The sequence below is a fragment of the Gymnodraco acuticeps genome, unplaced genomic scaffold (assembly GCF_902827175.1).
Source record: "Gymnodraco acuticeps unplaced genomic scaffold, fGymAcu1.1, whole genome shotgun sequence".
Classification (NCBI taxonomy): Eukaryota; Metazoa; Chordata; class Actinopteri; order Perciformes; family Bathydraconidae; genus Gymnodraco; species Gymnodraco acuticeps.
In genome coordinates this window covers 744,928-761,372 of record NW_022989751.1, presented here as the reverse complement: position 1 = coordinate 761,372, position 16,445 = coordinate 744,928, and the positions used below count along the sequence as shown (strand labels likewise).

The 16,445-nt window shown below is 38.7% G+C and overlaps 1 protein-coding gene across 1 annotated transcript in view; it reads right to left on the bottom strand.

The window, feature by feature from the left end:
• Nucleotides 1–2,401: 2,401 nt before the first annotated feature.
• The window catches only part of LOC117542506 (cAMP-specific 3',5'-cyclic phosphodiesterase 4B-like), a gene marked incomplete at its 3' end in the record, with an annotated part of 115,257 nt that continues 101,213 nt past the window's right edge, over nucleotides 2,402–16,445 (bottom strand). Inside the window, 1 exon segment of the mRNA XM_034210225.1 lies at nucleotides 2,402–2,514. Within this exon segment, the coding sequence (XP_034066116.1) occupies nucleotides 2,402–2,514 (113 nt within the window).

Here is a 16,445-nt window from a genome sequence, read left to right as displayed (position 1 = left end):
TAATTTGTCAACTTAAAATCAAACAGCAATATATATTATTTTTTTGCTGACTGATTACTTAATTAACAACAAATGTTGACAAATTATTTGTGCCAATTGCCTAACAGATACCTGATTTATCATTTCATCCCTAGACCCAAACAGCCACAACACAGAGAAATATTCCAACTCACAACAGGCCTTGACATGTGTACGTCAGCCATTCATAACAAGGAGGACAGTCGGGTGCAGCGACAGCCTGCACTTCACCTTGAAGGTACAGCCACAGCCTCTCAAATTTCACCTCCCACATACTCATGTTCCATACTGTGACACAGCTTGAATAACAGTTTTTCCATCTTCACACAACAGGTAGTCGAGGGGTCACATTAGCTGAGTGGCATGTTCATGTTAATAAAACCAGGTCGAGTTTTACGCCCCACATGACAGAGCGGCAGCAGTTGTGTAATGTTGTAGTTTACTGTGAAAACAAGGCTAGGAGTAAGATCGCTTAGATATCAATGGGATTAACCTAATGTCAATATGACACAGAAACACACACAAAAAGTTCATGCAAGACATGTTTGAAAGAGTCCTTATCAGATGGTTACGTGCGAGGACGCATTCACCCACATGCCAAAGTCACAGTAATGAGAAAAGGTCATAATACACAACAAGCACATTGTGCCACCTGACCAGTCACGTCCAGCATTCCCATTGCTGGCTAAATGTCTGGAGAAACACATCTCAATTTGCAACATTCTTAAAAGGTACATTTAAAGGTAATATTTTTCTGGGTTTGCTGGTTTTTAGTCTAATATAGTATTTTCTGGCAATACCAGAACTGTTCCTCTATGAATCAATAGTTGGGATATTTTGGAATTTTTCGAGTTGGAGAGGCTCCTGAAATCAATCAAGACCTGCGGTTAATGATTGCCAAATATTTTGTGATTGCAAAAGTGCTAAAATTACAGTCTACAGTGAGATCATTTGTCCCACAAGTCCACATATGTGAGGTCAATATGAATCAGCAGCTTAACCACAGTTATGAATATAATAAAAAAGTGAGACTTTTTATTCTTTTTGAAAAACCCTGAACACATTATGATCTAACAGAACTCTCCTGTTTATTCAGTTGTCTTGTAGCCTTAAATCCATTGTTTGTCATATCATGTCTGTTGTTTAAAGTGGTAAATAGTATTTATCCAGTCCATGTGTTCAAACCAAAACCAGTCCAGCTGACTGTGTTGGATGTATGTCCAGATGACGACAGTAATAGGATAAATAAACACAACCATCTAAATGGGCATTAAGGGACGTCTATTGTCGTCTGGAGAGAGAGGGGGATCAGGAAGGAGACAGGAAGAGAGAGTCACTCTGCCCTCACACATACAGACACACGCACACGCACATTCACATAAACACACACACACACCATACACACACACTCGCTCTTCCGCTTTAGTTTATTGTGTTTGACCCACTGCGGGATCCCTCACATCCTGTTGTCCAATTGTATGTGAAATAACAAGCTTATCCTCTTGGCTTGCTTAACAAACTGTTTTCAGGCACTCTTACAAACAGCTACCACACGGCATGTACAGTAAAGCAGTATTCCGGGATTGTTCTGCCACAAGCAAGTCGTAAAATCTTTAAGTATTGATTTTAGGCAGCGAAATATTGTAAAATCTGTAACTTCCTATAAGGTATGACTATTATTTATATTAAAAATGTTTAAAACATGAATCATAATTAGCAATTCTTAGATACATGTACAATAAGGAGATTAATTGATAAGTAATACATCTTATAGAGACAGCCAAATGTTGTTGTGCAATGAGCCCTGTCAGTGAGTAATATGGTTAAATGGGTCATTTAAAAAATAAATAACAGGAATTAAACCTTGGTGCACATCACACCCAATCAATGACGCAGAAGCAACAGAATAACCAGTGGACGATGAAAAGTGGATTATCGGGGAAGATGAAAAGAGGGCCACAGCGGGTCAAGACACTAAAAGCCACACTTCCTTTAGTCAGATAATATTTGCACAAAAAGAAAAAGAAAAAAATGATGGAGCTTGATGCTGGTTCAGGCAGAAATCATGTGATGAGTGACATCCAGTCTCAGTGATACAACTGTGCAGGCTTAATATAATTGACAGCGTTTATACCAACACTGCTTACTTCAGCCTCTAAAAAAAAAACCTCTTCTGACTGCACTTGTTCAAACTGTGTTGACTTTGCCAAGGTCATGCTAAGCTCATGTGTGTTTACAGCAAGAGTATCCCTGGATTCTCTTCCCCTCTTTAGGATCAGTGCTTTTTGCAGGGTTTGTTTAAAAGAAAAAGTGTATCTTAATCAATTAAGGCTAGCCAGAAGAAGAATATAATAATACAAATCACATGATGGAGCCTGCCTACCTTATTGGAAGCCATGTCACTGACGGAGCGGTAGGTCTGGATGGTCTCCAGCTGGTCCAGACACCAGTCCAACTCCTCCATCGTCTCCGTGGCCAGCTTCTGGTACGCCTCATCTGTCAACAAGCAACCACCACACAGAGGCACACAGTCAGAACAGAAGTGCACATGGAGCCAGAGCACTGCCCAGCCACTCCCAGGCAGCATCCACCCACGGGTCCCACTCGGGGTGCCTGCTGCTGCTGCTGCAGCTGCCGCTGAGGAGGGGGAGCGGTGAGAGGGGGCACCCGGCTGCAGAGCTTCTTCATCATGAGGAGGGTTTAGCTGTAGGGAAGTTACTGTGTCGGACTCACAGCTGTCAGCCAAGAGTGCAGTAGGAAAGTTGCAGGACACACAAACAAGCACACACACACAAAAAAAAACGCACTCTCACATTCTGAGGCCCTCAAGTAATTTACATGAAGTCAAACTCCTAGCAGGAAACCAAATACCCCCTCACCCTCACCACACAGACGCACTTTACACCACCTCACAGGAAACAGACACCTGTAAATCTACACATGTGCAAAATACAGATAAGGCCCGAAGCATACTTTGTGTAATTTTTGGGAATTCATTTTCAACTCTCAAAATGACAAAAGAAACTGTACGAAGATAATCGACAGATAATTTGTGTAATCACAACCCCATCTTGACTATGGACAGTCAACATGTATTGTTTCTGTTTAACATGAGCTGAGGCACCAACTTGTTGGGCCTATCAGTTTCTGGTGGGACCCCGCATTAAGTTTGAATGAGTTCATGCGTAGTCGATAACATTTGTCATTTTCGTTTGGTGAATAAAGGAAAGGTGTGGTTTTGCAGAGTGCCAGTGCTTACACAGTCACAGGACCAACCACTGAAGATATGCAGCCCGGATACAAAATAACAGGAACTGTCTTAGGTATCAATTTTACCAGAACTGAACTAAATATTTCCGTAACTTTAAGCAGCCACAGTGTGTTTGCTATTGTGTGGTTATGCATTGTGTTGTTTTTTCTTTGTAAAGCATTTGTTTGTTCTTTTTAATTTAAGTCATACAGTGTAGCAATAATTAAAGTTATTAAAAATAGTGGGTAAATCACTGGTTATCGTATTTCATTATCACAATCATTTTCTTTTTATGAATAATTTATTCGTAAATACAATGTCAGAAAATAGTAAATAAAAAGGAAATGTCTTCAAATGTTGTGTTTGATTGAAAAATGTAATATATTCTGGTAACTATCATATAACACAAAAAGGAAGAACAAAGAAAATCTTAACACTGCATTTTTTAAGGGAAGTTTTATTCTAACTACTTTTTTAAATAGTTGCAGAATGATTAGTCATTAAATCCTAATTTGTTCACCTTCATGTTTCATATTCATTTAATAACTATTAAAATGTTGTCTTAAATAATACAGCATTAAAGGTGGGGTAGGTCATTTTGGAGAAACCGGGCTCGAGTGCGCTAGAATTTGAAAATACACAACCGGAACAAATCTGCCACTTCCTTACCAGAAGCCCCCTCCTCCAACACACACAAACGTGCACATGGACCAATGAGGGGCACGAGATAAGTTTGTGACAGATGGAAGGCTGACAGGCAGGTAGGCCATCCAGTTATTTTAGCCGGGCCGGCTAAAATGATTGGTCGTTGCTTTTTACAGTACTACGGCTTCCACAGATGACATTTTTTATGGATTTTTTGTCAAAGCACTTCAGATATTCATTGCTATCGGGATGTTAAGAGCATTCCATGGAATATAACAAAAAGTGTATGTCGAGCCGGTTCTCAAACTTACCTACCCCACCTTTAAGTGATTGTAGAGCAACAAAAGTAAAAGACATAATCCAATACTTAAAACTAAATTAAAACAACTAAATCACCATAACTAATCAAAGATAATATACATGTAGTGACAGTATGTGTCAAATACAGTAGCCTAAACCTAAATGATAAAAAATAAGAAAAAATAGAACGTTAAATAAGAATGTTCTCCAGGTCTTTTAATAGAATCCAGTTTATCAAAGTTCAAGCCAATAATATTTTGATAGATAGATCATTTTTATTTAGCCACTTGCATAACTACAAATGTAGTTAAAGACTTCTCCTAAAATATTATTAACACATGAGTGTGATTATGACCAAAATCAAGTAAGGGTTGAAGGCACTGCTGACACATTTTTGAATGAATATAGAGTCAATATTACAGTCCTGTCTCCTATGGTTGATGTGTTTCACTATAACCTACAACTGTGTGTCAAGGTTGAACACACACACACACACACACACACACCACACACACACACACACACACCACACACAACACACACCACACACACAACACCACACACACACACACACACACACACACACACACACACACACACACACACACACACACACACACACACACACACACACACACACACACACACACACACACACACACACACTCTCCCTCTAATGCCCCTGCATTGTGGTGTACTCCTGGTCTCCTAGCTGCAGAGCACAACATGGCAGCAGGGTGCGCACTGCGGCGACCTTAGCGTGGCCACATAGAATGTGTCCCCTGCTCTGATCTCCTCGCCATCAAAGGCATGTGCCTGTTTGCTCTCCCAAACATGAGAGGCACCTGGTACTCTGCCCACAGCCTTCCCTCACTCTGGTGGGGGGAGTGAGAGAAAGAGAGGGAGTGTGTGTTTAGTTTAACTCCACAACCGTCTGATTGTCAGAAACAGGTTTACACTCATTTGAGATGTTTCCTCTCCGTACTCTCAGCACTTCTGAGGATGGTTTGCGTTTTTGCAAAGCATAGCAAGGTCCTTCTCACCCTATGGAACAGTTTCCTTTGAACTTTTAAACTCTTATGTGCGAATGGTGAGGTTGTTTTTGTTATTCTATACTTTTGAGGAGCAAACATGCAAGAATTAGTATTGAAAGTAGGGGGGAGTTTTTTGTCTCTCTAGTGTTTCAGAAGTTCTGCTCATTCTCTGGTGAATTGCAATCAAAGCGCATCCAAGGCGACTCCCTGAGCAATGACTTTCTCACGGTTGAATCATCTGTACACCAGATGAGAAATTGTGTGATTAAAGTACCCAGTTCTTTGTTAAAAATGAGACAAAATGTACAATAAAAACTTCTGCAGAAGAACATTTATGTAACAACCAATAACCAAGCTTTAAATTCCATACTGCTTACAAAGAGCGGAAACTTAAGATAATGCTAGAAGCAGGATAACACATTCAGTAAATCAGTTTACTTAGGTTCATCTTTATATGCAAATACATAATAAATTCAACAGAAGTAATACAGCTGATAAGTGTTTTTATCCCTTTTTGCAACTGTTAAACTTATGTGAATAATTAAGGAGTTGGTTCTTTTCTGCACATGCACATTGCCAATGGTTTGTAATCCACAGATCTACTGGTGTTGGTACTGTAGTGCTGTTAGAAATGTAACAATATGCAATCAAAAGAAGAAAAGTAATTAAAAAACATTGGTTACTTTTAAAACAATACTGTAATCAAACGTTTGAGAAAAGAGAAGGGACAGCATTCAGCATTTTTTGTTAGACCTGAAGGAGACACAAGCATTAGCTACAGCCAGATAGACACTGTGTTCAGAAACCGTTTGCCATACCAAAACTGACAGTAAGACAGAGTTTCAAGCTGTAATATTTTCACAAAACTACATTGGGTTTCATTTTGGGGCTGGAGGATGCTGATGTGATCAAACATAGTGACTTGTGTTTGTGTGTGTGGTGGTGAGGCTGCATCAGGGTAAAACTGAATAGATGTATTGCTTGAGCTCTTAACCACGTTCATGACTTTGATTTTAAAACCCACAACAATGGGTAAAGAGCTGTACAATCTTGTTAAGTGAGTCTGGACCTCACACTGGTCACAAGCCCAACTTCTTGAGGGTCCCCACAAACTAAATCCATTCTCTACAGAAGGTAGCTGCCAGATCCACTTAACTATGGCGCTTGTTTAACAGTCTTACTCTGATCCGTTTTCACTCTACTCAGTTTACCACCAAACAAATAAAAAAACTAAGAATTGATGTGATAAGCATTGAGGCGTTCGATAATAACTTGCACCACTTCTAATCTAAGGGTTTAAATACTTCCCTTCAGAGGAACATTGGATATTAATGACCAACAAGTTTCAACTAAAATCTTTGCAAGGCATTAACTGGCTTCACCTGAGTTATTTGTAATTGAATGACATCATTTGATAGATTCTGGGAAACATATGCAGGGTTAAAGGGTAAGACTATCTAAATAAGGTTTACATTTAAGGACAAGATTATTGAAACAGAAATGCCTTGTAAAGGGTAGGCATTTAACATTTTTGTCTCAAATGTCAAAAATGTAATATATAAAAGATTGGTACTGGATAGAATATCCATGATATTCATTCATTTTTTTACATTTGTCTAATTAATGTTTGGTGTAAGGGAAAAATAAATAAATAGCATTTTGATTTTTTATAAATGTACCACAGAGTAATTGAGAGGCTGATTGTTTTCATGCTGATGCTTTAAGGCTTTCATCACTGCATCCAAATGTTGCTTATACAAGAAAAAAGGGATTTGGGAATTACAGTTCAACACTCCCACATTGTTAGCGACACATACATGCTTTTATATTCTCACTTGTTTTAACAGAAGGGACATGTTGCTGCATACCATCAAATACTTAAGTTACAGCAGTCTGCTCTGTGTGATCTCATGGCCTCAGACGGACTAAGGGAAACAGCATGACAACACACACACACACACACACACACACACACACACACACACACACACAACACACACACACACACACACACACACACACACACACACACACCACACACACCACACACACACACACACACACACACACACACACACACACACACACACACACACACACACACACACACACACACACACACACACACACACACACACTAAGAGGGGATTTCCACCACCCCGATACAAGGACCTTTCTGATCAGCGCTCAGATCTACAGAGTCTGTCCCACAGGGGCAGACCGGAAAACACGCATAAACACAGCTGAACTGTACATACACACTAATTATGATGTTTCATTATTGCACTCAGACACAAACATGTACTTTCCAGCTGAGGGAGGCCAAGCCATGGTATATCAAGAGTCAATATTCAGTTTAGTTTATGACTCACTAGCATGAAAAGAACAATATTTCCATCAGAAGTGAACTAAAAACAACAAAAATGTAAACTGTTCAAATAGAAAAGACAAAAGACAGACTAAAGACAGTTTTTACACTTAAGTCACCATTATGGATATAGGATGGTATGAAGTATGAGGTATGGATGGTTTCTGCAAAAACAACGACATGTATTACAGGTGTTCCTCTTAGTGTGTCTATCCATGAGTCATTGGTTGTTTTTCTTTGACTGTCTCTCAGATCAAGTTAAAAGAGACACACATTTTTATGTTAGATTTGAATCAAAATATGAATGTTGTAGTTAATGTATGTCAAAAAACATCTTATTTGTAATATACTAAGCCTGATTTCAATAGCATTTCTAAGTATATGACGTTCTGTGGATTTATTAACGCAGGACTTCATGTGAGGTTTCTTCTCTCCAGCAGCTACACCACACACACACACACACACACACACACACACACACACACACACACACACACACACACACACACACACACACACACCACACACACACACACACACACACACACACACACACACACACACACACACACAAACACACACACACACACACACACACACACACACACAGTGTACATGTACAGGCATATGTTGTTATCAGATTGATTGTGCCCAAGGACGTCATACTAGAGGACTTGAAGCGTGTGTGTGTAGTGTGTGTGTGTGTGTGTTGTGTGGGTGTGTGTGTGTGTGTGTGTGTGTGGTGTAGTGTCTTTGTGACAGCTGCATCTGTCATCCTCCTTTGGGGATAGTCAGTTTCCTGCCTGTGTTGTGATGCTAGCTGCAGCAGAGTAGGAAAGGCTGCAGTGCATTTTCATCTGCCAACGTCTATATGTTATTGTGGAGATTGGAGATTAAAATCAGCAGAGCACTTATGACCACAAAGGCTAAGACGTCATTTGAAGGCAATCTCTCTTTCAATAAATGAATCTTCCTTTTTTCTATCAATTTATTGAGTACGATGTGTGTATGTTGAAACTGTTAACAGACCACAAACACATAAAGAGAAACCATACGTATACGCATGCAAGTGCCAGGTTTCTCCAATAGGGGAGACAGAGTCAGAGTGTGACATCCATTGCTTTACAAGAAAAAAGAGAACTGGGTATCTGATCCCTGCAGGCAGTTACACAACACTTCCTAACAAAGATCAGAGGGCAGCGCTGCTTCTCCACTCATTACAAGCCAAATAATGACTTCACATGCACACCATAGCATTGATCACTAAGAAGTATTGTGAAAAGTGGGAAGAAGGGTGGTAGTGGAGTTTGTAGTTTGAGGCGCAAGTTATGCTTATCCCTGATTCGTGAGATGAGTTAAACATTTCTGCTGGGTTCTGAGAAGTGAACTAAATGACATCATGACCTGTGTTTCATTACAGCTCATTTATCTGATTTACAGGGAGGCGGAATACAAATAATGTCTCAATAGATGGCATCAGGATTTCTTTGCCCTGCGGTTGTGAATAATAACAGAAGGGAAGGAAATAATGACTGGACATTATGTTGCAATGGAAGATTTTAACACGGTTCACCACTGTGAATTTGCAGCTTTAATGCAGTCGTGACCGGTGCAGTGTTGGTAAAGCATACTGGGGCCTTTTTCATGTGGTGATGACCCTCCAGAAGCAGCAGTGGACACATTTTGGATGCTGACTGACTGATTAGGAATTCAGATTTGTTTTAATGTGGCAGTAGGCTAAAGTATAACTGCAACAACTTTTCAAACAATACTCATCTCTGTATGTCAAACTACACATTTGTATATTTGCTCTCTTTCCATTAAGCAAAACAGCTTTCATGTTTTCTGCTGTAGCCACTTGGAATAGTTTACAAAAGTACATTTTAATGAAGGAAGCCGATAGCGAGCTACAGTGAAGGTTTCTATTTGATTATCGTTAACTTTTCAGCATTTTGTGTTTTATTCTTGTTTTGTCTATTTGACTTAGTTTTGTATTGTTTTGTCTACAACTTGTTATGATGTCGCCTTGGGCCTTGGCTCACTTGCAGGTTACTGTACCAACCTCAAATGGAGGTTATTGAATAATTTTGGAGTTTGGAAAAATAAACGTTTTGCCAAAAGTTAAATGAGAAGATCTACACATCATGACATAGCTCTCCTGTTTATAGACTAGATGTTGATTAGCTTAGCTTAGCATAGCAATAATTGCTGGAAAACTGCAAGGGGAAACGGCTAGCCTGGCTATGAGTTTTAAAAAACTCCAACTGTCTGCATTTTCTAGTGAAAAATGGTATATCATTTATAGTTTATAATTTAGAAAAATGTAAGAACGACAACTTCAAATTGTTTGTACGAGAGTTTAACATCATTGATATAGATCAAAAGAGAGGCAAATAAATGCTTATCACAAAATGTAGAACAATTGGTTTTAAATCAAGGTTAAAAAGATTTTAAAAACTTTAATCGGAAAATGGTGATGCAATTAAATTGTGTTGAAGAAATAATTTACTTTATATAACTGCCAGCAGGAAATGTTTGTTCGGCTAATCCCAGGTTAGCTTGTGGCTGAAGTCAATTCTGATCACAACACTTTAACAAATAAAGTTTTGACTGGGTCACATTAAAAAAAATAATACATGTTGCACCTCTGTGTCTGAAAGACCACCTTGTGGTTCTTGATGGCCGCCCCCACACAACACACACACACACACACACCCACACACACACACACACACACACAAACACACACACACACACACACACACACCACACACACCACACACCACACACACCACACACACAAACACACACACACACACACACCACACCAACACACACACACACACACACACACACACACACACACACACACACACACACACACACACCAAACACAAACACACTCTCCTTGACATACAGATGTACACATGCCTTTCTGATTAACTACAGAAATCAGTGGGAATACAACACGAAAAGCCATAAATCCAATGTAGCATGCAAAAACTCCCAAAGGGTGGACAGTGATACCAGATCCCTTACAGAGTCTTTGGAATAACAGCGGAAATGCTCTGCCGTGTTAATCAAACTGTCTCCAGGTGGAGGGAGAATAGGAGAGTTTCCATGTTGGGAGAATTTTGTTTTAGAAAGTCCAGTGTTTCATAAGGATTTTAGCCCACACACTTATGGATGGGACTATAGGACAGGATGTATTCTTCTTGAGAAGTTTTGGGGTTTGAAGCCTATAGTGCACTATCATGCAGCATACAGCAGTGTTGCACTGTAGGCGCTGGGATGGAAATTATTCCTGGGGGTGCCTAAAGTGCTCATGCATGCTGTTTGCACTTTAGGCACCCCCACCATATTTCCATCCAAGAGAGTTTTGGCATCTGTTTATTTAAGTCCCATCAAGACATATTTTCAAACGTGCTATACATTTTTCAAATAAATTATCAATTATAACAGTAAAAAAAAGCCCAGTTCACCGAAGCCAAAGTTGTCCAGACACCAAACATATTCAATTTACAATGACATAAAACAAAATATGAGCCAATTCTGACGATCCAATATTTCTTGGATAATCATGTGAATCATATAAATGATTTTAACCTGATGTGAATCTAGACTTAATGGGGCTTCAGACCCCAACTGAGATACACAGAGCTTTCGTCTGAAAGAAAAATATATTGCTTATTTTCAGTTATGCCGTGCACATAAGACCATTGACACACACACACAACACACCACACCACACACACCGCACGCACGCACAGACAGACAGACAGAAACACACACACACACACACACTCTGACATCACAGGTTCCTGATGTGCGTCTTCCTCTCTCTTACATACAGTACAATATCCACTGCTATCTGCCTGGTCGTCATGTTCTGTTGTGAAAAACCTTAAATGTTTGTTCCTAAATCTCTCTTATTCTTTCTGATAAAACAGACATACGTCAATGAGCCAGTTTGTCCGTCCTATCAGCACTCTGTGGACCTGTGAGCGTAACACCGTACTGTCCTTGAGCTGCATTTTCACTCACTCTCTCCATCTGTTTTGACTCCTGCTCTCATTAACACACACATATTCTTCCCCCCCTTTTTGCTCCTTCACACCACAGTGTTTCACTCTCTTACTCTATACACTACAAACATGTGTACACATACACACAAACACACAGCAACAGACCAGGCTTTGTCGTGTTACCTAGGTTGAACTCCCACATGGGGAGCAACAGTACGGACTGGTACTGATGGGTCTCATTGTCACGCTGTCTGGCATTAGCCTGCGGGTTGATTGAGCATGGATCAGAGGAGCCATGAAACCCATTAGCCAAACCTTCTGTCGCTGTTTTGTGGGGCTTTTTTGCTCTTTAGGTTTCAAATAAGCTTCTACAGTTATGATTGAGGTTTTTGTTGGTGCAGGGATAATCTGATGTCAAGGGTGAAGAGAGATTTTTCTAAATCATTAGGAAAGGCTTGCATAATCAGAATGTGGCTGGGATGCAGCTGCCTGGACCTGATTCAGGCTTATAAATCAGGGGGAAGAGTTTGATCAATTACCTAAACTCAATTCTTATGAAAAATGTTGTGACTTTTTTTTACTACAATGAATGGGCTACTCCATACCAGAGGTGGGGAAGTAACTAATTACAAGTACTCAAGTACTGTACTCAAGTACAATTTTGAGGTACTTGTATTGTACTTTACTTGAGTCTTTCCATTTTTATGCTACTTTATACTTCTACTCTAACTACATTTTAGAAGCCATTATTGTACTTTTCACTCCGCTACATTTATCAGACAGCTTAAGTTACTTTACAGATTAGTAGATTATAGCACAAGCATTATTATTACAAAAATATCTATTATCTAATATAATTATAGGTTACAGATATCCAGCAGCAGCATATCAAGTAGATACATAAATACCGTAACCAGCTGTTATAGACCAACCCAGTCTCATGGCATTTTCGTGTTCACCAACACGATTTTTAATCTATTGATTCGTGTTCCACCAACACGATTTTAATCTATTGATTCGTGTTCACCAACACGATTTTTTAATCTATTGATTCGTGTTCACCAACACGATTTTCCCCTTTTTTTCGTGTTGCACAGCACGATTTTAAAAGCAATGTATTCTACTGGTAATGTGTTTCGTGCCTGCAGCACGTCTTTTTCTCCGGTCGGGTCGTGGAAGACCGGAAGCTGTGTGGTTCATAAAAACATGTTCTTACTCAATATCAAGCCACAATTATTGCTTTTATTTTAAATCGTATAATTTCGGACTTTTGTCTGTGAGGAAAATAAATGGGGCTCAGAGCCTCAGGATACAGAAATCTGTATTTTTTAAATGTTTTTGTCCTTCTAATTTGTTATTCTTTTCAAAATAACACACTGTTATTACTCACCAATAACACACCCAATTATCCTTGCTTTTATTATTGGTTTAATTCCATAATCTCGGGCTCTTTTTTGGCGTCCGTCAGGAACTGAATTTCAAATAAAAATAATCCGGAAACAGACGTAGGCATTTCGAGCGATTACCCAAGATCCTCAGCTATGGTTTAAGCTCTGGCTGATTGGATTGTTTTCAGCCGCAATGCATGCTGGGATTTGGTGTTTATCTTATATGAAATCCGGAGAAAACATTTTTAATAAAGAATTAATAAATAATACTTAATTCCGAGTGCTCTTGGCTCTTTTCTCTTTGAAATTCATCAATCATAACGGCATTGTAATACACGGTTCGGCTGCATTACATATTACAGATCTGCCGTAGTTCTTTATTTATAGAGCCCTGATGAGAAGACCTTTGGAAAAACGGAAGAAATGCCGCCGAAACTGAATACTTGAGGTGGATCATAAATATATCAACAATTAAACAACATCTTCAATTTCTCTTCACACAATACGTCTCCTTGCAGTATCAACACTAATTCGGCTGACTTTTACATTTGATCTAATTCATAGATAGGTTATATTTACACCATAACGGTGCACCAGCTGATATAAAAGGACTTGTAGTTTTAAAGATATTACTGATTTTCTTTGAATATAAGAATGTAAATACTGAGTCTGAAATAGTATAGCAATATGCTGTAAAATTATGTGAAAGCATGAATAAAACTACACATATTCAGATGTTGTACATACATAAGTGTCCTACACTAAAATACAAAGTTATTATGGCTGTGTGTACCTTGTGTGCACCGCCTAGTGGTTTAAAGCACGTTATTGAATTATTGTTTTTTATGTGTTATATTTGATAGAGTACACTACTTTCATAAGGGGAAAGTAGAAGGTCTGTGATAGAAATATAGAATATAAAAAATCAAGAAGATACTATAAGTGATCTCTACAATAAAACAGTTTAGTGCAGGATGTACAAAGATATTAATAGGAGGAGTGCAAAACAGAACAACGAACTCTAACCTTTAATTTCACATTAAATAACAGATTAAGGTCTTCTTTAAATAAGAAAAAAACTTTGGGGGTTCATCTATCTACAGATACATATATTAAGCCTGACAAAGTATTCTAACGTTAATATATTGCTTTCCGTGACAATGTTAACTATGTTGAAGCACTTATTTTAACTGATATTATACATATGAATTATACTCTTATGTATTAGATAGAATAAGAAATGTGCCAGAATATGACAGTTTGATGGTGGAGGTACACACATATTGATAGATGTCTTGTAATGCACTGTTGAGGAACCCTGTGACCCAAGTGTTTCATTCATTGCATAAACTACACCGTAGTTGTGTATATGATATGTCAATAAACCTTTTGAAAATCTTTGAAAGGGATGTGCAAAATAAGCCATAATATACAGTCTTTAATTAAACTATTAGTAGAGAATAACGAGTAATGAATATACTTTATTACTCGTTTCCATCATGTCAATTGCAGATACATGTTTAGTCTTCTCAAGCACCCAACTATCAAATATCTCTCCTGATTGTTGGCACTTGACAATCACCCTTACCTGAATTTTACTCAGGTGTAACTAAAGTCTGATTTAAGGGTTGTTTATATTTCACATCATTAATCAGAATCTGCAAAGTAACTCAAATAAGTGTAGTGGAGTAAAAATACCAGGTTAACCTCTGAATTGTAGTGGAGTATAGAATTACAAAGTAACAATGTGGGTATATATTAATGCTGCGCATTATGGACACAAGCGATTTTTCACCCATTTATTAATTATATGTTTTACATTTGATAACACCAATGTGTTTAATACTGCAACTTCTAATTGTGGGAAAAACGAAAACGTTCAGTAGAGACGTCCCATAGAACGTTTTGCGAAACAACAATAGCCAGCATGTGTAGTTCTGGGGGGGCGTTCGATTCCAGTTTTGGATAGTCTGGCGTGGTTTCGTTCATTTCAAACAGCTGTTTTGACGCTCGGCGTAACCTTGGCGCATGCCACTCCAACATCCAATCCCAGAGTTTGAAGATTAATCACGGGGACAGTAGGCCCTAAACGATAGCTGGGGATGATGGGTAGTGGTGAGTGTCCTTCGGCCATTCCTAAACTCAGAAATGTTGACAATCGCCAATGATGCTCGAAATGTCCCTTATAGGCCTACGTCTGTTCCGGTTATTTTTATTTTGAAATTCAGTTCCTGACGGACGCCAAAAAAAGCCTGAGATTATGGAATAAACCAATAAATAAAAGCAAGGATAATTGTGTGTTATTGGTGAGTAAATAACAGTGTGTTATTTTGAAAAGAATAACAAATTAGAAGGACAAAAATATTTAAAAATACAGATTTCAGTATTCTGAGGCTCTGAGCCCCATTTATTTTCCTCACAGACGGCAACAAAAGTCCGAAATTATACGATTTAAAATTAAAGCAATAATTGTGGCTTGATATTGAGTAAGAACATGTTTTTATGAACCACACAGCTTCCGGTCTTCCACGACCCGACGGAGGAAAAAGACGTGCTGCAGGCCCGAAACACATTACCAGTTAGAAATACATTGCTTTAAAATCGTGCTGTGCCAACACGAAAAAAAGGGGAAATCGTGTTGGTGAACACGAATCACTAGATTAAAAATCGTGTTGGTGAACACGAATCAATAGATTAAAAATCGTGTTGGTAAACACGAATCAATAGATTAAAAATCGTGTTGGTGAACACGAAATGCCATGAGACTGGGTTGTATAGACACCTTATGAAATGAGCCATTAAGCATAATGACTACTTTTGATACTTTAAGTATATTTTGATTCCGATACTTTTGTAATTTAACTAAAGTAAGATTTTTAATGCAAGACTTTTACTTGTAACAGAGTATTTTTTACAATTTAGTATTGCTACTTTTACTTTTGTACAAAACTAGTTAGTACTTATTCCACCTCCGCTCCATGTTGTGTTACATCCTGAAATACAGCAGGCGCATCAGCTTCTGTGGGCGCTTCTCAACCAGGGGCTCAAGTTCACTTTTACAGGTTTTTGATTTCCAATTATGAGGAAGTAAACAACCTACTGAGGCTCGGTTTACCGTGGGCTCCTTCCGTTTCTTGGATTTTGTATCTGAATAACAATTTTATCGAGACCAAGCCAAAACATAATTTCGGTCAAAACACTTGCAAAGATAAAAAATACTGTCTTATTAACATTATCTTGTCTTGTTTAGAGGGCATGGCCTCTTAATGGAGTCAGGGCAAGCTTGATCCAGATCGGGATGGAGCAGGCACAAAGGGGGTGTGCGTGCAACGAAACATCAGTGTCTCCAGAAACATATTAAGACCAGCTGAGACAAACCTCAAACGACCTTGACACAGCATGCCTTCTCATGATGGG